The 21351-nt window shown below is 44.7% G+C and overlaps 1 protein-coding gene across 12 annotated transcripts in view; it reads right to left on the bottom strand.

The window, feature by feature from the left end:
• Positions 1-21351, bottom strand: part of AGFG1 (ArfGAP with FG repeats 1) — a 1171945-nt gene that overhangs the window by 127014 nt on the left and 1023580 nt on the right. For all 12 annotated transcript variants that reach the window (XM_069618220.1, XM_069618222.1, XM_069618215.1 and 9 more), the window contains one exon: positions 9451-9542. In XM_069618220.1, the coding sequence (XP_069474321.1) occupies positions 9451-9542 (92 nt within the window). The remainder of the gene's footprint in view (positions 1-9450; positions 9543-21351) is intronic.

Here is a 21351-nt window from a genome sequence, read left to right as displayed (position 1 = left end):
ATAATCAGATCCTACATATCTATGAATATACCACATATGCAATATATTCTGACAGAATGACTTGGGCACCTGGGTGGTGAAATTAAAACTTTTCAGATAAAAAGTTACATGCAGCCTCAAATGCGTAAATGCAGAACTGAAGCAGCTTCATGTTATCTTCTGTCAAGAGCCCTGAGACCATGGTCCCCTACCTTCCTGCAGCAACTTCCAGTGGGACGACCATGGGGGCAGGCTGCCCCTCCCAAGCTGGCAGATACTGAGCCAAGGGGTGGTTTGAGGAGGATGCCTTGGCCACTCCCATTAAGTCCCCCACCTCAGGGGCACAGTAGAATCACACCAGACACAATTCTGCCCATTTAAGGGAATATACAAATAGAGTTCCTGCAGAGCCAACAGTGTCTGCATGCTCTGCTCTCTTCATGCTGGTACAGGAATTCTGTGCATTAGGGAGAATTCTCAGAAATGTGCTAATTCACCTCTACCTTAGAGAGCCCCCACCAACTTTGCTGGATTTTGAGGACTTGATTTTTTTTTTAACTTGGAGAGAGCGAGACCCTTTTTCCCCACTCTCTTGTGTATTTTAATGTGATTTTGATCTCTATTTCTCTTTTGGTTGTGGAGTCTGACAAACTCCAAAGGCATCTTCTTTTACATTGTGTAACACAGCACCCTCAGTGCAGTTGCACAGGGTAGTATTTCAGATTTCCCAAATGCTTAAATACCTTCTCTTGAATAAACTCCTGTTTCCAAGAGCAGTAAAGTGAAATTGACTTTACTTATCCAGCTCACACTATCTTACAATACGGTGCTGGAGGGGTTACTTAGTATCCCCTTTGTCTAGCTTCTCATGTAACCTTTTTAGGTTATCCTTTCCTCACTGAATGGCTGGTGGCAGTGGTTTACTTCATGGAATTTTACCGCAGGCTTCGTTCGCAGCCACAGTAACACCCATGGGTGCCATTTTTGTCAAAATGGCCCAGTCTTCTATTTTCGCCATTTCTTTGTGGAAAGTTCCTTCTTGAGATTTACTCTGCGCGCCAAACCAGGTTTGGTCCCTTTGTTCATTTTGCCTTTGGAGAGATTCACGAGTGAAGCCTGCCTTTGGCTCCAGGGTGTCTGGCGGGGGAAGAAAGCAAGGGAGGTGCCCGAAACTCCCTGTGCTTAGTCTCCTTGGAGACAGGAATGCACTCTAAGGTGATTGCCCGGCTGGCTGTCCAGCAAGGACAGCCACCCTGCTGGGTGACTGACAGCTGGGCTGGAATGAATGGGAGCAAGCTGCATAAAAGGCAAGGCTTTTTGGTTTGGAAGGCTGAGTCGACCCCTCGATGAAGGAATACGGAGAAGAACTTGAGGAGGACGCCTGCTGCAACTCCTGGACCGTTGGTTTGCCCGGTGAAGCCTTCTGCTGTGCTGAAACTCCAAATTTGTATTGACAGAGAAGCCCTGCAAGGCCTTCTCCTCCCTTTGGGTTGGTGGGACCAATCAACTCCAAAGTAAGCCACCTGGACATCTTCTCAAAGCTGGTCGAGTATCCACTGCAGTTGCTGCTGGAACCGGAAAGCCAGGTGGAGGAACACCAGTTTGTGCGTTTATTTTAAGCTGGCCAAGAGCTCCAGGAAGATCCTCCGGACTCCCAGCAAGCAGGACTGACCGAGCCTCAGCCCCCTCAACAGAGTGCGGGACCCCAGACGCAATGAAAGCCCATCTCGACAACCAGAAACCGCGATGTTGCCATTTGCGGTAGACGCGAGGAGCTGATACACCGAACACCAATTGTTTGAAGTTTGCCGGTTGTGAGCAGTGACCGTTTGCAATGCAGAAGTCCCCAAAAGTCTGCCCTCTTGTCCCCATGACTGAGGCCCAGGAACAGCGAGATCTGCAGAGCTGCACAGGAACAGAAGTCATCAGCTGCACTTTTTCTTCAACCTAAATGTACTGTATAGTCTAAGAGAACTTACCTCATTGTTGTGTAGCCACTTGCCCTCGCTGGACACTTGCTTGGTTGCATGTGTAGAGTTGCTTGCATCTTCTTTACTTCACGAGCCTAATCAGCTCGTGGCCCTACTTTGATTTTCCTCCATTCTACAAAGACTGCTTAAACATTGGAAAACACTTTCTACTTATCTGCAAGAAGAGTTTCAGTTACCTTGTCTTATAATAACTTAACATTGGCTGGCCTAGGCTGCCTGAATGACTTCTCTCTTCCGCTTATGTGTTTTGCCTTCTTTCCAGGAAAGAGTTAAGTGACTTTGCATTGGGGTTTGTATTGAAAGTACTTACCTACTTAAGAATAACTGTATGAATGCTTGTTTTATTCTGAACTCTCTACTCTTTAACACTACTCCCAAGAATATTCTGAATGCAAAAGTGATATATTCATGCCAAAAGCACCCTAGCTATTGAAGTCACCCGAGGGTGAAGGTAGTGCCTGTGTGTCATTCCAAATGGGTAATTGCCGATTTAGATAACTAAGAATATATTTATTTGAATTTTATTTGTGTGTTGCTTTATATTGCTCCCTTCTGAACAAGGCTTATTGTAACTGACTGATACATTAATAATTGTTTACTCAAGAAACCTTGTGTGTAAGAGAGTTTATTTGAATACTTGTCACTGAATCTCTGTGCAACTCCTCTACAGCTCACATTGACACCTCTTGAGATAAGCCTGGCTGCTCAACACGCTACCAACCTGTGTAGTACAGACTTATACCAAAGGTTGGGTTCCTATTGTCAGGAGGTCAGGGTTGTTGTAGTGCACCCAAAGGGTACTGCATACAATCTTGCCTAACACTATACAAATCTATTTAGGGAATGAGGGAGACGTGAAATGGAATGGGAACCTATTCATTGCACCTGGCCTGCACGCTCCAATATGATATGATACATTTTTTGCGATCATACACAAGTGTTTCAGAGCAACGGTTTAGGACAGCCATGCTAAGGGAGCCCGCGCATGGAGCAGGGTTAGGCAGTTGTAAAAAACCAGGTAGAGGACAGCGCAAAAAGAACTAGCCAACACCAATAGCCACATCAGAAATGGAAGTCACCCTCATGGTTGGGGCCCAAACGAATCCCTAAACTAGCTACTTGGAGAGTAACATCAGCATTCCTTAACCCTACAGCGAGCGGTTGGAATGCAGGTAGAGCGATGACGTCCAAGAAGAGGCAATACACCAATCCTACATTTGGCTGCAAGCCACCCCAGGGGCATAAGCTTACAGCTGATCCCCATTCCAGCTAACGCACCCACCTCCCTTTTCCAAGAGAGAAGTTGCAAGGCGGGCTAATGCCCTATAATAACATACAAGCTCAGTTTGGCACTGTTAGTGGTTGTAGGAGCTGGAGTGTGGGGATGACAGTTTGTTTGGGGAATGTTAGAGGAGAGAGCAAAAGATTGAGCAAGATCCAGCAGAGAGGGCTGGGCAATACAGACTGAAAGAGGAACCAAGGAGACCACACAAGGGAGTCAATAAAGCGATGGCGGAAAAGGGTGAAATGATTGAGAAAGAAGGTGATGCACAGAGAGGTGCAGAAGGTGGAAGAGATCTAGAAACCATTGAGCTGTAATGTAGAGAGAAAGATTGGCACCAAACAGTGAGAGGAAGGTGTCGAGAAGGGAGAATTTGGAAGAGACCTTGAAATCCTAGAATGTGAACAAGTGCAGGATGTGGTGCCCAGGGGGGTGAAGAAAGGGGGGCTGGAAGAAGCTAGGAATAGAATGACATCCAAAGGTGTAACGAAGTAGAGGGTGAAAAAAGGATGGAGGATGGTGGTCAGAGGAGCCAAGAAGGCACCCTATGTGGGGAGAAGGTGAAAAGGCGTAAAGGGCAAAAGCTCAGAACAGGAAGGGAAAGAATGGTGCTCAGAGCAAATAGTGTACCTGAAGGATACTTGAAGATGGAAGAAAGAAGAGACTTGGAGAGTAGTGACCGTAGTGAACAGGAGGGTGAAGGTGGTAGAAGAGAATGTAGATACTTGACATTAAAGATTGGGGAAGGGATGTGGGCCAAATGGTTGGAGAAGGTAAATAAGAGTGGGTAGTGATGAGCAGAGTATATAGATCAGAGATGGTTATGGAAGGAGAGATAATTAGACATGAGACCAAAAGTTTATAAAAAGACCCATTGAAGAAGTTGACACAGAGAACATTAATGTGGAAGATTGCCCAGAGCGATGCCAGTGGTTAACATTAATTCAAAACCTTTCACTTATCACGTTTTGCTGGTAAAAGAAGTACAAGCAGGTGAGGCTGGAATGGTAGACAGCAAAAAGAGGCATGCAATGAAGCAGAAACCTCAGGGAAAAAAGGACGTCAGAGGGAGTAAACTGGCCAGTCTCTTGGCTCAGATTTTAAGGAGAGGAGCTCCAGACAGATAGTTCCCCGCCCTCAATTGCTGCCAAGCGCACCACGGCCCATATCCAGAAATATAGAGGTATCAAGTTCACCACCCACGTGATTTATTCCTATGTTAAGGGAGATAAACATGGCACAGAGAGAAATAGACTTGAGGTGCAGATAATGGGAATCGTTCTCTTGGAACAACAATTTTTCATGGGACAGAAACCCCTGTGAACCTTCTCAGGCTGGAGAGAAGCCATTTTTTAACTTTTTGTTTTCACTACACTTTATCCCAGCAAAGACATCATAGCAATCCAGCCAATTCATTTGCGCTACATTCCTACCCAGTGTATTATTTTGCCACCACACTACAGGCGTGGCCTAATAAAACATCTTAAACCTACGTTTTCACTGTATGTAAGGCCATTTCATATCGGTCAAAGACCAGACATCCAAATGGCAATTCACAAGTAATTGTATTATAAAGATGTATACTGGGCACTGCCCTTAGTATGAATGTATTAGGGTAGGGAAAAATCTGCAAAGGGCCACAACTAGCATGCAACAAGGAGGTACTATTCAAAGCCATAAGGAATCGAGTTGAAACTCATTAGCATTTCCAATGTTCAATAATTACTTTATAGGAGGTTCCTAGAACCCTATAAATGGGATGCTAGCTAAAACCAAAGATAAAGCTACATTCTGCTAAAGGAAAATATTGTGGTACGTTGAGTAACAAAGTTGTTAGTTTTAACAGAAATAGTTACTGAACTTGCCCTGCACAGAATGGTCCCGACAGTAAAGAGCGTAATGCTGAGAAAGAAGCTCTTAGAGATCGGATACCAAACGACTTCAGCGCAACACAAGTGGCAGTTTCACACTTCACAGCATATGCAGTGGGAGAAGTTATAAAGGTTGGACAGAACCCAAAACATACACAATGGGCTATCTAGGCACAGGGAAATAATTGTAGGCACAGATATTTGTTCTTAGGAAGGCAAGATATTAGCATAGTTCAGGAACAGGGAAGATCCCATCCACCATTTTGTTAATTTCCAGCATTCATATTATTGTATGCCCCACAGCGAGTTCAACTAGTAGCAAGGAACTCTCGTAACGGGGTAGACATTACAACAGGGAGATATCACCACTGGATCCAAGCAGTGTGTTTGGAAGATACCCCTCGAGCTAGGTTTAAATATAAATCAGCATGCGAGACCCCTTAAGTTGGTACTGTTGATAGTTCAAAGTCACCTTCTGATCCGAGGAGGAAAAGGGAACCTTCGATGAAATGTCCCGGGAAAGTGAATGAATGTCAGGTGGAAGAACTTGGAGCTAGCTTGCCTGCATCGGTTCACCTGAGACAAAGGTAGCCAAAGGGAGGCAGAGTGCATGCAAGTGCCTCGGTCAACCCAAACCTAAAAGGGAAGCAACAGCAAATATCTGCAGCTCTGCATTTTTGGAGGAGACCTCCAGAATCCCAAAGCCCAGAAGCATCATTGATATTTTATTTTCACAAGCAACAGCAGCTACCAGGAAATTGAGCCTGTTTTGATCTGTCTTCAAAGCACGACCAAACAGTGAGAATACTTCAACCAAAATATACCTGAGCCTTTGCACCCCACACTGGCATGTCCTACCGCACAATCTAGTCCACTGCTTCAAAGAAGTTTGCATATTAACATGCACCATCAAGCTGCCTGTTGATTTCAAGCTACTAGACCAAACCTTCAGCTTTCATTTCATCTAGCCTCCTTACTTGGAGATACCGCTGCCATGTCTGAACAAAGTGGAGCATTCAAGCTATCCATTCGAAGAAACTCATCGCAATAACAAAATGCCATTGAGCCAACTTGAGACCATGGAACCACGCTCGAAACGTGGACAGCACCTGAAAACCAGCTTGATGCTGTCAAACTATCAACAAAGCGAGGTAGAGAACTTGTTGGAAGTAGTAATTCCTAGACATCACAGACAACCAGAACCCCTGGCAAATCCTTGGGCACTCAAAGCTTTTTAGCACATCCTGACCTATACCTTGAGCAAAGACATTTGAAGACCCGTTTCTGCGTTTTGATTTTTAAAATCAATTGACTCATTTTCCCTCCTGCAGCTCAATCACCACTTATCTAGCCGGTCTATAAAATATTATACTGATCCTACATTTCCTGAGTTTACTTTTGCATAGGCTAGTTACAAGTGTTTTAAGTTAACCTGAGCATCTTTTGTAAAGATTGTAGTTAGTACACATTTTTCTTTTTGCCGCTTTCCCTCCGTACACAACAATAGGACCCCATTTTTGCTGCTGTGTTCAACCGTTCCTAACTTTTGGAGGTAAGTGAAGCCTTTTCACTTTTTTTGGGCACTGATCAGTTCCTTTGGCTATCAGTGCAGGAGAACTCTGTCCTCCCTAGTAAAATACTCTGAACACAGACACCTTTTCCCTCTATAACTTCATTATTGGTAACCTTTTGGTTACTTGCAAGATGCATCCAGAATGGCCTAGTGGCAGCGGAGGCTTTTTACAGTTTCTTTTTTATAGTCTTGTGCACATTTGCATTTTCCCACAATGCCATTTAAAGTACCACATGCTCTTAAATGTCTGACACAAGACTTTCGCCTGCCCTTTGGCCATCGTGTAGTTTGACCTTCCTGCACTGCCAGTGGCAGATTTTCCCTATAATGTAAGCCCTCTGCCAGGGAAAGCTCCAGATTTCGTGGGCAAAGTGATGGTCTGTGTGTGGCCGCATGTAGGGACTGGGTCTGTCTGGAACCAGTCTATTGCCAAGCCAGAGTGCGTCTGTTGCTGGTGCAGATGCAGTGGTCAGAGGCATTCCAGGATTGGACAAACCCTGCCAAGTTTGAATGGTGCATATCATTACCATTGGTGGGCTGGGGGCAACTCCAGACTGGATCCTGGATAAAAGGGGACTCCTGCAGACGTTCAATGTATCATCGTTGGAGTCAAGACCCCTATGAAGGAGAGCAGCCTGCTGAAGACCCAACCTTATTGTTGGAAGCTAGTCAGCAGGACTTTCTTGACCTGCACAGCAAAACACTTTCACGGCAGATCTCCCGAAGACCTTCATCGAATCTTCTGACTTGAACCAGTGGGAACAGTCAGTTACAACCTCTGCTTGATGATCCAGCTGCTAGAAACACTCGGAAGAGTCTAAGATTCATCCCGGTATAGCAAGATGTCCCCCTGGGCTACTTAGCTGCAACTGTCGCTGTACCAACGCTGCAGATCCTCAACCTATGGAGAAAAAAAAGCATTTTCCTGGAGTTGCAGCTCCCTATCACAAAGAGGGGCTTCGCAGGACCAGTTTCTTTGTTTCCACCAAAAGGACCACTTTCTGCTATCTTCAAGTGGCCATCACTGCATGCGACCTGCATTGCGTTATTGGAGTCCTCTGACGTCTTCACTGGAGGGAGTGGTGGATAAGTAGTTGGGGTGTTCTGAGTGCCCAGCTGTCCAGAACACATCCATCAGAGGACAGAACTTCAATCTAGAAAGACCCAATAACCTGACGCCTGAAGTGACCTCTGAACCAGCGGCCCCTGGACTTTCTCTAACAGAACTAAGGCACACATCCAGAAGCTCCAGTGAATTCAGTCACACTTACGGTGGTCCCTGAGAGAATCCCAGTATAGGGAATCCTAGTATAGGGGATGAGTAAACCAACATATTTTGGCCCTTCCCACCCTCCCCCCAACAGGGTTATATGGGTGTTAAGTCCTAGCCCTGAGGAGGTGCTTCAAAAAAGATGAAGGTGGAGATCCCAAGAAAGTGACAAGGAGCGTATAAGAGGGAGAAGGAAGAATTGTAATTATATTTGTTCTTTTATAAAGCGCTTAAGACCAGCGAGTGGTTTCTAAGCACGGGATTCAAACCTGTGTTGCACTGTATTGTCTTTCTTCTAAGACAAACGCGTTGCTCGAGCTATCCTTCCTCACCTCAAGAATATCAAAATGAGGTGGAAAAAGCGAATAAGGAGGAATTTGCCGAACACCAAATGGCAGTCAAGTTTGGAGAACTTTAAGAGAAACTGAGGGGGTGGGGTGAGAGAACAACAGGAGAAGATGGCAAGGGAATGGGAGGTGGTTATTAGAGATCATCAGGACATGTCGGAGGAGGCAGGAGAAAACAAGGTCGTTGGAGAACAACAGATGGTTAAGGATAAAAAGGTGGTGGCCAAAAGGCATGAGGAGATACCAGATATGATACCCAGAACAGGAAGCTATGAGGAGGGATTTTGGCCCAAGGCTGGTGGTTGGAGGAAGTCCCCAATCTAAAAGGGTTGAACCCACAGTGGGAGGAGGGAGAAGCAGCACATGGCGTGACCTCAAGGGGATTTAAGACAAGGCCAGGAGTAAAGAGGCAACAAAAAGAGTATGCAGCATAGCACCCATTTTCTGTCACCTGTGAAGTTGAGGCACGCCCAACCTTCTCTGCTGTATCCAATTATCCTATAAAAGCTCCTTTAGTGTCAGCAGATACTAAGGAGGATCCAATGTCACCTCTAGGAATAGCTGGGAGGTAAGAGGGGCCCAGGACTAGAATTGGAAATTCAACAAGAGGAATGCAGAAAGACACAGAGGAGACCAAAAGTGCTGGAGTGGAGGGGACAGAGGAGAGAGTGACAGAGACAGAAATGGGGAGACAGAATATGAGAGAGAATGCAAGTGGGAAACCCTTAAACTGGAAACAGTCTTTGGGAATGAGTGGAAGGCCACGTGGGAGAGTGACGAAGGGTGCAGGAAACCTTTAAGTCAGATATAAGTCTTCCAAGAAGGTCCCAGTGGGTGACCATGACAAAGTGCGAGGACACATTGTGCATGTAATTTGTGTATTATCATTCTAATCCTCCCTCATCGTATTTTGTCCCCTACTGTGCTCAATTTCTTTAATAACTAAGACTTTTCAGTAAATGTGCATCTGGGCCTGGTTTTTGATACCAGTCACCCCGTTGAACTTCTAGACAGATTAGAATTTTGTCACAGGAATCGTTTACTTTAAATATATGCAGCGACAGACAATTTGACAGTCAAAGTGAAGGCCTTTCTAATATGTCACACCAAAAGAGACACCGATATAAACCTACTTACCATAAAAGGATTACTAGCTAAACCAGGAGCTGCAATCTGCCCAAACGATGTTACCACAGGTTTACCTTGACCAAATACTGCAAATCCTCCACCTTTATAAAATAGAAAGCAATTATTAGTGTAAAAATCAAGGCAAGCTATTGGACTTATACAACTGTATAAATCTGTTTTTATTTGACCTGCACCTTATTAATGAACGTTTAAACATGTGTTAATGGTAAAATACAATTACAAACATTTGACACAAACATTTAATAAATGTGTTCCTGCAAATTATTATTAACCTCTTCACGTCAAGAAATACATCTTTTTTACAACTTGTATACAGTTAGTCATGTCCCAATTGCCAAGTGGCAAATATCAAAGTAAGGATGCAAAGACAATACTCACTTCTTCCATTTTACACATTATAAATGGATGGAAGCACCAAATTTAAAACTCAAAGTTGTGCATAACGGCCAGTTGCTGGTACGTTTGTCTATTACCTTTTGCCTGATGCCCTGTGCACAGCCCATTTCTTCAAGAAAACAATCCAAAAATATTCTAGTGCTCAACAGCTTTTATTTCACTGTCCCCCCCCCCCTACCATACCCAAACATCAATTAGTTGCAGTCTTCCCTTTCCAAAGCAGACCACCTATGTTTTTTCTAGGTTAAGGTCCAGGTCAAAAACCTTAAATAAAATAAAATAAAAACAAAAAAAACACTAGTAGCCACCAGACGATTCTGTTGTCCTTTTGGGGCTCAATCAAACAGAAATGTGTTCTCATATAGCACTTTATCCAAAAGATCATGAATATCAGACAATCACAGGATCAATCAAAGTTGAGCCAAGACGGCCCCACTGTCTAACCCCTTTGTTAATTGAAAATGCTTGCAATACTGGCCTGTTGTGGAAGTGATATGACAAACTGACAATTAACTTAAGTAAACCATTTGGAACCATATTCTGGATCATTTTCCCCACAAGATCTTTTAATCGGTAAGAGTAAAAAGCTTGGGGCAGATCTAGAAAGGCCACATACACATCTGCACCACTAATCAGTGTATTTTTCAACCTTGGTGACTAATGCCACACTATGGAGGATAATCGAAAACCTACCCTGAAATCTGCTTTGTTTGTAAGGTATTTTATTCCACCTCCTTTGCCCATTCTTCTAATTGTATTGCAAAAACCCTGGCCAATATACCCAAATGTCTATGTCTATGTGTTTATAACGCGCCGACAGCCCGCGGGCATCAGGGCGCGGAGAACACCTAAGAAGAAAGTGGCATGTTGAAAAACAGTAAGAAATGAAATCAGTTCAGGAAGGACGGGTGATCATATGTATACCAGTGGGAGACCCTGGAAAGTCCGGAGGCTATTGAAAAAGGTGGGTTTTCAGTAATTTCCTGAAATTGCCATAGTTTCCTTCTAATCTTTGATTCCCTGGGAGGTCGTTACAAAAGTTGGCTGCTGCTCGTTTCACCCTGGGGATAACCAAGAGACCTGTGTCGGCTGATCTCGGGTTTCTCCTAGGTATGTAGAGTGCAAATTTCTCTTTGAAATATCTTGGCGCCGTGCCATATAGGCATCTGTGGATGATCGTTATGGCCTTAAAGTAGACTCTTTCTTCAATTCTGAGCCAGTGAAGATGTTACCTTGCAGCCGATATGTGATTTCCAAATTTAATTTTCTTAACAATGCGAACGGCCTAATTTTGCATGAGCTAGCAACGATGCAGCTCTTTCTTGGTGGCCCCCACCAATAGCGCGTTGCCGTAGTCGATAGTATGATCGCTCTTGCGATGTTTGCAGCGTTTGCTTCACTTATGTAAGGTCTAATGGCTCTCAACAAGCGCAAGTAATATGTGTTGTTTGTGTAAATAGTTTACTTGTGCTTCGGCCCCCACTGAGGCTTCTACCAACATCCCAAGTGTTTTGACTTGGGGTAAGACTGGGATTTTGGCTTCTTTTATTCTGAAATCCCTATATTGATCTCCTAGTTTGGATCTCGCATGCTGAGCTCCAAAGATCATGAGCTCAGTCTTGCTATTGTTGAGGCACATCCAATGCTTCTGCATCCAGAGGTCAATGATTTTATAGACTTCTACTTTCGCACCATCTAGAATATAGACTCCCGTCATTTCAAAAACCAGCTGAGTATCATCGGCGTAGTTAGTGAAAAACACACCGATGCTTTCCAATAAATCACACAAGCTACGCATGTAGACGTTGAAAAGCAGAGGGGACAGACTGGCTACCTGCGGTACTCCAAATAGGATGAGAGCTGCTTCTGAGAAAGTGTCTCCCCAGTGAATGCTTGCCCTCCTATCACTTAGGAAGGATGCTATCCAAGCCAGTGCTGTTGGAGAGCAACCTATGGTTTTATCTAGAGCCTCTTGTAGTAGTAGGTCCACTAGGTCGAACGCTGCACTAAGATCCAGCAGCATGAGCATCCCCGACTTGCCCTGTTCTATCAGCTCTAACATGTGGGATTGTAGGTCGAGCATAGCTGACTCTGTACTGTGTGCTCTTCTAAAGCCCGATTGCTGTGTGTGTAGCATCTCCTGTGCTTCCACGTGTTGTTGTAGCTGATTTGTGGCAATTTTGTCCAGAATCTTCAATACAAAATTGGAGTTTGTTATTGGCCATAAGTTGCTAGGATCTTTTGGATCTAAGCCCGGCTTTTTGACCAGATGGGTTATAGTAACTTTTTTAATGGTGTTAGGAATTTTCCCTTCGGAAAACAAGGCGTTGATTATTTTAGTGAGGGTTGGTGCAAAAAGCTCTTTATTATCCAGGATAATTTTTGTGGGCAGGATGTTCTCTGCACAGGATGTTGGTTTCATTTTAGATAGTACCTGGCAGAAATCTTCCTCCGTTATGGCTTTGAACTGGAAGCGGTCTCCGTTTCCTGGTCTGAGCTCTACTGTGGTGCAAGTTTCAATACTGGCGGATTCCCTTGCCTGAATTATATTAGTTCTGGCTTTTAGAATTTTGGCTGCAAAAGCTTCTTGTACTTTCTCGCAATCTTCTTTAGATGGGTTATGTGGTAATGAGAGTGCCTTTGGCTTTTTGATTGACTTGAGAATTTCGAAGAGTTTGCTTGTTGAGTTAGCAGCTGACTCTATTTCTCTATTGTATTAGTTGAGTTTGGCTTCTTTAACTGCCTTTCTATACTCTAGGTCTTGCGTTTCCAGTCATTTCTATTCTCTAATGATTGGTTCCGAAGCCATGTTCTTTCTAAGAGCAGTTGGTAGAGAATATCAATTAAATCTCCCTTTTCATGTGACCAGGATGCAGGTATATGTTTTACAAGCATTATAGCATTAAACACATGAGCCATAATAGCTATACATCATTCTGCCCAAGGGGTCAACATTTCATAACATTAGGAACATCTGGCTTCACATTTTCTTAACTTCTTAAAACAAGCTTTAATTTCAGAATACTACAGGGGCATTATTTGTATTGTCTCCTCCAAGCAAGAAACCATAACATGCCCTTGGTGAAATAAAAGGCTTGAGAAATGCGCTATGCACCTCTACAACGGGATTGGACTGAAGAGTGGCATACAAGTCAGATTTTGCTTATGTCCATTCTTTATCAAACCAAACAAAGTTATTTTCTGTTTAGAATGGCAGTTTCCCTTGATATTGCACATATCACGCAAAGATTTTAATAGTTGCTCAGATTGTACTAAACTCTGCTTGCTACCCGTGTAAGGATACCCATGTAAATTGTTTTATTGACCAGCAGAAATTCATCACTACCCCAGTTTACAGTTCAGTTAACCTACATTTGGGGCATGCTCTACTTTCGCTCCTGTTGAATTTACTACTGCTACAATCTGTCAAATCTGTTCAGAGAGGAATTGCCATAGCATTTTGGTGCTGGACTACCCATGTGGGCGGGACAAAGACTGATATGCAAATGGCTATTTCCCATCTGTGAAAGGTACATTGAGCAAAAAGCGTGTACTGCAAACTCATCTCTGAACTGGTTATCATGCCTTGTTCTTTCTGGAGAGGAGCGCCTGCTACCTTTTTTGACACATCCCTTCTTCCATATATACATTGATGGGGAAACATGTTCAAAAGGAAACTTTCCCTCTGTATTTGTTTACCCCCAAACGTTTTGCTTTTGTTTCAGCATCCTGGCTGGACTTTTGCCAGTGGAGCACAGTCCTTGGGATTTTGCTCATTGCTAAGGGGAAACGGACATACCCTTCGGGCTGTCATTACTGAGATACTTTGTTCCTCTTAGTCTTATGACTTTGTTGCCACTTTTGGTGACATTTTATCACTGCACAAAGTACATGACTGTACTGCACAATGGGCTCCTTGTGCTTTAGGTCCCTAGTCATCCACTAAGGATTTTTTGTTGACTGGAAAATGTGCCTAGTTATGGACTGGTGGCAGCAGAAGCTTATTCTTGTATTTTAACACATTTTTACCGAGCCATACCGCACTTAATGTGTTTGGCTCATGACTGTGGCTAGTCTCAGTCATGGCTGTGCCACAAGGTCTTTTGTCTATTCCTTGTGCCATTATGTCCTTTAGCCTTCTCCCTGGTCTTCGTGCCCCGGGATTTCCTTATTTGGGAATGCAGTTGCCAATGAAAGCTGCTTATTTCGCAGGCTACTGCAGGTCACGTGTATGGGTGCCCAGGAAGTGGGTTGGGACTGTCTGGTCCGAGTCCACACTACTAATGCCAGTGTATCTGGTATGCACAAGAGCAACACAGCCGAAGTGGTCCCTGATTGGACCACTGCTGGCATACATGAGTGGGGCAGAAATACTCATTGGCGGGCCGAGTGCTAGCACTTCTGGGACTTGTGGCTATGAGGAGGGGTCCTCAATGCAGACAAGCAGATCAGTAACAGGTTTGAATCGACTTGTGGATGGGGGCAAGTATTCAGAAGAGCAGAGCAGAACAAAGAACTATCCAGAGAAGCACGGAAGAGGTTTGGCACCCTGAGCCCACTGTTGTCCCGGGGTATAGCCCTGCTTTGCATGCAATCTCAGAAGACCTGCAAGGCACTTTGAACCTTTGGAGGGGTGGAAATATTCACGCTCGATGCCTCCTGGTTGCCCTGCAAAAGAGATTGTTCCGCAGTGTTCCTGGGCCATCCAGTGGACTGTCCAGCTCAAAACTTGGCACCCGTGCAGGAGCGTCATTGCATCGAGTTTAGCCACAAAACTTTGGGGAATCCTAGCTTGAAATGCAAAGCATCTTTTCAACGATTTTGTCATCCTTGTTGCTCTGGGCCGTGAGAGGGAAGGTTGCATCAGATTGCAAGAGTTGGGTGCCCCTGTTCACTGTGCGACATTCGCTGGAGGTGGTTTTTCAGTGTTCCTTCTTGTGCCCTTGAGACTAGCTGCTTCAGTGTTTTCTTTGTTCTTCAACCAAATCAAGAGAAACAGCTCCAGTTGCAAACTGGACTTGCATCTGCACACGCAGCGCCTGCGCACTTTGAAGTCAAACCGAGGGTGGGAAATCAAACCTCTCACGAACCCCTCCAGACCTGCCAAGCTTGGACCAAAACTGAGCTAAGTGCGGTGATTACTAAAACCCCTTACCCGTAGTCCCTTGTTCATCCATTGCATTTTACACTGAGGATCCCTTGTGTTCCTATCTTTGTCTTGGGTATCCCCCACTTCCTAAAGCCCTCCAAAAGTTGGAAATAGCTTTGTTCATCGCAGCAGATACTCCCCTGACTCTTGGAACCTGTATTCACCCTTCAGAATCAGGTCCCTAACTTCACCAGTTCCTTAGAAAGGTACTTTGTGATTTTTACGCACGACCAAGCGCTTTTACGCGCACACCAAGCATTGCGCACAAGGCTCAATTCATCGTAGGGTTGGACTTATAAAGTCAGGGTTTTCCGTTTCTGAAGATTGTGTATGCTATAAATATTGTCTGCCCTTTTACCTTACAGGTATTGGTGGTGTTCAGAACTTTATCGTATTGACGCCAGTGACTGTATATATTTTACATAGTGTGTGGCTTGTGTGGGATTTTTTAATTGCTTTTCATTATTCACTTCTGTTTATTCCTGGGCCTAATAAATTGCATATTTTTGTATACTGTCAAATGGTAATTCTTGGTGTTTCACTATGTGTGCTCATCAAAGACCTCCGATTACCCTCACTCCTCCTGAAAGACATGACTGCTTTCCAAGCTACTGTGAATTGGTCTTGCTTGCTATCTCCCCAGAAGTGTCCCCTGTTTTACTAACAAGGGGGGCCTCCTAAACCACTGATCACCAGAGCAGAGTTTAGAAATCCATTCTAACATAAATGCTCTTAAATTTCAGTCTTAGAAAGAAACTAACTATAGCCCCAGCAATTCATGCAGTCGGATAAATGTTTTAATGTGGAGAATGCTTTAGCAGACACGGCCTACAAACCAATGGATTCTGTCAAAGTTTGGACTAAGCCTTTTATATGAGTTTTTGATAGGACAAAACAATCCCTTAAAAAGCTACAGATTAAATACATTTTCCTACAACCAGGAAAAAGATTTCTGTTTATGTTAGGAAAGATGGCCCTACTGCACAGCCTGTTTCCATGCCTGCCGTCCCCAGAATGGTTGCAACTGATCCTAGGGTCGTCTGATGAACATTTAAAAAAAAAAAAAAATAGATTTTGGCAATTTCCAGGAAGTCAGACCTCTAGTCTCACCAACTCTAGATCAGTTCTAAAGGGGCTTGCAGTTTAATTAGGGAGAAAGTGGCAGTCTGGGCAACTAAATGTTGTCTTGAGGAGGACTCTGATCATAGACAAGACCTTTTTCGTGGCTCATTGGGCCACTTTGTGATACAGCATACTGCATGCTTACTGTTGTATTCAACCACAGTCTTCCAGCCTCTGCAGCCCTTCAGATTGAAGTGCTTTCTCTAAGCAAGGTTCGAAGCCAGGATTTCTGCTCTTAATCACAGCATGCACGCCCAAAGTTGTGGGGCTTTATAAACGTGCACATTTTTAGAATGCGTGAGCAGCATGCTAATAAGGCAGTCACATGCATGCCCCGATATAATTTGATCCTCAATCCTCTCTTCTCCGAGCAACATCATCATTCTAGTTAACTACTTTATGGCCACTTAGTCGCATAGGTTTCAGATGCAGTGTTTCCCAAGAACTTTTTGCCAGACCACATAGTATATGCTTCAAGGCCCAGTCTGGACAGCCTAATCAACTGTTCCTCGGGTAGCTCAATTAACCCATTATATTCTTTCAGATGGTCCAGAGGATCCAGCTCCTGCTTTTCTTGTTCTTTCTTGCTCTATATTATGTGCTAGGTCTATAATACCAACAGAGCCATCTACACACTCCCTTTCAAGATGGGTAATATTTTTCTAATTATATAATTCATCGGTTCTATTTGATATTTCCACATTTTGTAGGTTGCCTACCAAAAAGATTTTATTCAGCTGATTTTCGCCAGCCCGCAAAAAGTGAAAGAAATGCACATTACTTTGCCCCCCCCAACCCTCGCGGGCACACACAGACACACACACAGACACACACACACAAAAATCTGTTCTCCTGCGCCGGCTCTTCCAGGCCTCTGACGTGCCCATCAGCCCCTGCACACACTTGTGTGCAGCAGAGGCATGACAGTTTGATTTAGAAATAACGCTCTGGGCAGTCAGAGAGTGGTCTTTCAAAATCAGTCTTTTTTCAAAAAAGACATTTTCACTCCATAAAAATTAATCAGATTCATCACCATCTTTAAACTTCTGACTCTTGGCAGAGTTTGTGATTCCTGTAGACAAGGCTCCAATTAAGCTGTGATAAATTGTAGAGGCTCCACTACTTCCTTGCAGGCCCGGGGGGAGTCAAGGGCACGGGTTTTGGCGTCCCGCCGCTGCGCTCCTCCTAGATCCTGGCTGCCGTTGCTGCTCTTTTTCTCCACCCCTCCAACCAGCTGCCTGAATTTCTCCCGACTCTCCCCACAAGGGAGAAGCCAGCAGGAAGTCAAAGGCACAGGTGCTGTGTCCTGCAGGGTGTTGGCGGGTGCGCAGTGGGCCATGTGTGCTTCTTTGTTGCGCTCCATTCACCATCTATTACTTACGTCACTGCATTGGAGATTCCCAGAACGACAACTGCTGGAAGAGGCACTTTCAAGACGGGAGCGTGGGACACACCAACCCAGGACCAAATGGAGAAGGTAACATTGGGAGCTGGGTTGTTGCCATTCCATGTTATCGGGAACTAATTGAAACTGAATCCGTGATACTATTTGCTTCGTCGCACCGTTCCCCTGTCACCGAGCAGCACGTTGTTGTATCCTGTGGTAACCGTGGCCCTATGCCTCTTTTACTTGAACTATGTCAGTACCTCTCACACAGGAAACTGCACATGAAGAGGTAGAACCTATAGAGACTGTGTTCCTTCCTGTGTTTGGACCCGGGTTGGGTTGGGTCTGGGCTTCAGGTTCGGCATGGGGCCCGAACGTAAAATCCTCACATTAAAGAGGACCAAACAAATCCCAGAGCACAGACCACCCACACAGATTCTTTCAGCTACCGCCCAACAGCGACCCACAGTATACCTGACAATATTGGTTCTTTTGGGGGTGCTCACCTGCTGATAAATCCAACAGTTTCTGAACCCACAAGGTGCCTTCAGTAGTATGACTAAAAGGGGACAGGGGGAGGAACTGCTGCTATTGACACCGTCTCTAATGACTATTCCGGCTGTCAATGCACTAGCACTTTAATTTGTATCCTTGCACATGTTGTTGGAATCTTGGACTTTTTAAATGCAGCCCACTTTATTTCTCGTTGATATTTGAACATATGTTTAAATGTTACTGATAATTAACACAGTACAGGTGCAAAATGCTACTGATTAGTAGGCACGTTAGCACATTGACACTTTAAATGTTTCATATTATGCATTTGGCAACACACTGTAGAATGACTGTTTTCCCCTTCTTTTTAGAAGATGTGTATTTAAATTGAAAGTTTTCAATGCAGCAGTTGCAGCCCGTTTGGGCTGGTTTTGCCGAGTTTGGATACAAGAATATTTGTCTGAGTGCAATGTTATTAGCATTGCACTCGGATTTGATTGCCCACTCGGGCACCATTTTTGGGATTACTTTTTGAAGACAGACTTTATGCTGCTGCAAGTCTCTTGGTTTTAAATGGGTTACAGTGGCCAGAACAGCAGCCGTGCAGGATGCACTGCATCGTTTGAAATTCTAATAGAGATATTATATCTTTGTGGGCTATAGTGAAGCTAAATATATAAATTCACAAATAAAAACAGAATTCTGTTTCCTGTTTGTGAAAGTTAAAAACAGCCCGCGAGCTTTGGGCTGCAAAACTAGCCTGAAGAAGTCCCAGTGAAGGGATGGAACGCGTGGCACTATTACAGTGGCTTTGACTCTTGTAACCAGTTCTGTAAGTCCATGCTGACTTATTATTTCAAAAGGTGTTTTATCTTAAATAAAAGTTATGTTTTAGCACTATTTCATGGATTGAGTGCTTGTACATTTTGTAGCTGTGTGGAGTAGGTTGTGCTACTTTCTTTACCCAAGACACAGCAGTGTTTGCACAAGTTTATGGTTTCCCTTAACCTATAAAAGCACCCGCTATGGTAGACTGAGCGCCACTTTGAGGGGACTTTGGAATGCAGTAATCTATCTCCTCTGCTGCTTTAACCAGCCTACTTTGGTCTTTAAGAGCAAATAAGAGCTCCAGCCTTAGGGTTTTCTGAAGTTTAGATGCAAGACTTGTTCTCCTGCTTTGAATGTACAAACCTATTTGCCGGGGAGTTTTAAAGGCTTATGGGCTTGAAAGCAAGAAAAATGACTACGAAGTGAGTGACTGAATAAGTGATTCAAAGAGTGAGTGAGAGACAGCGTGAGTAAACAAAAAAGGGGATGGCTGGAAGGTTTTGAATGAATCATAACCACCGCCAAGAGTCTGGGCAACCCTCTAGACCATCGTGTTTCAGCCTGTCAATCCACTACAGAAGGGGACAGAGCATATGCAAATCAGGCTTGGTCGCAACCCAAGAGACAGAGTGAGAGAGAGTCATTAAGTGAGTATTTAAGTGGTTGAGTGATTAAGTCAGTAACTGATTAAGAGATTACGTGATTAAGTGAGAGGTTAGGTGATTCAGTGAGTAAAAAGGGATTGAGTAAAAGATTAAGCATTGCAGCAAGCCTATCAAATGCATCAACAACGGTAACAGACATGTATCAGGTAAATAAGAAGGATAACTCGGGAACCACAACAGAGAAAGCGGCCCAAACCTGCTACCTGAAGGCCACCCATAAAGGGGAGAACCCATCCCAACTAGATTCTTTTAAGCACCCAATCACAACAGAGGAGATAACGGAAGCAATAAAATCCCTGAAAAATGCAGCCCCAGGACCCAACGAATATACGGCATGGTTCTATAAAACATTTGCTTACATCTTCGCCCCCAACTCGCAACACTATTTAATTCCTGGCAACAGGAAACATCACCCCCTCTATGGAAGAATCCTTAACAGTGTTTATCCCAAAGCCAGGAAAGGATCCAGAGCAATGTGCCTCCTATCGGCCTATAACACAAATGAAGAATCTAAGATCTTCTTGAAAACTTTAGCAACCAGACGGGCGAGGGTCCTACCTGAACTAATCCACCCAGACCAAACAGGGTTCATCTAAGGGCGCACCACGCAGGACATCATCAGACGCACCCTAAAACTTAATTGAGAGCTCATGCAGGACAGGGGTAGAAAGAACAAGTTACTTACCTGTAACTGTTGTTCTCCAGCATGGGTCTGGCATGGATTCACATGCTCATGAATATTCCCCGTCGTCAGGCTGGGAATCCTCAGTAAAGAAAAAACCAGTATCAGTTTCGTTTCTGATCTGTCTTTCGTAGTAGTAACCAATCACTGGTCTCTGCGTCATACTGACCACAGCCAATGACTGCCCTCTACCTAAGCACCGCCTCTGGCAGCCATCTTCAGATTTGGAAGCACGTGAAGTGGCAGTATGACCAAGTGAAGAGCCGCAGAGGGGTAGGCGGGAGGGTTCGCATGTGAATCCATGCCAGACCCATGCTGGAGAACAACAGTTACAGGTAAGTAACTTGTTCCTTCTCCAGCATGGGGTCTGGCATGGATTCACATGCTCATGAATAAAGAATACATAGCAGTACACACATGCACAACCACGGGAGGTGGCAAAGGCTCAACATTAAGCATTACATCAAACTCAACATTAAGCATCTTACCTCCTCACCAGGCTGACCTCAGGCGAACAGGTTGCGCAGCACTGCTTGGCCGACCCTGGACTCCTCCCTGGAATCCCGATTGACGCAGTAGAATTTCGTGAAGGTGTGCGTCTACCTCCACGTAGCAGCCCTGCATATGTCCAGCAGGGGCACACCAGAAAGGAACGCCGTGGTAGCTGCGATCGCTCTGGTGGAATGGGCTCTCGGACGGCCAGGCAGCGGTCGGTTTGCCAACTGATGACAGTACATGATACAGCCGGAGAGCCATCTGGAAATGGAAGCCTTCGAGAGAGGCTTCCCCTGATTGACAGGTCCAAAGTTCACAAAGAGTTGTGACGTCTTCCGAAAACACTTTGTGCGGTCCACGTAGAACTTCAGCGCTCTAGCCACATCCAGCGAGTGCAAAGTCCTCTCAGCCGGCGACGAAGGCGACGGGAAGAACACAGGCAAAACCAAGGGTTCGTTGAGATGGAAGTCCGACGGTACCTTGGGCATGAAGGAGGGGTGCGTCCTGAGCACTACCCTCGTGTCGTGAAAAGTCAAGTACGGGGCCTTGCAGGAAAGGGCCTGGATCTCTCCCACCCGTCGTGCGGAGGTGATGGCCACAAGAAACGCTGTTTTCCACGACAGAAACTTCAACGGGGCCGAGTGCAGAGGCTCGAACGGAGGTCCCATGA

The sequence above is a fragment of the Ambystoma mexicanum genome, chromosome 10, assembly GCF_040938575.1.
Source record: "Ambystoma mexicanum isolate Mex_15411 chromosome 10, UKY_AmexF1_1, whole genome shotgun sequence".
In the NCBI taxonomy this organism is placed as follows: Eukaryota; Metazoa; Chordata; class Amphibia; order Caudata; family Ambystomatidae; genus Ambystoma; species Ambystoma mexicanum.
The sequence above is the reverse complement of the archived record's forward strand: the minus strand, read 5'-3'. Positions and strand labels throughout refer to the sequence as shown.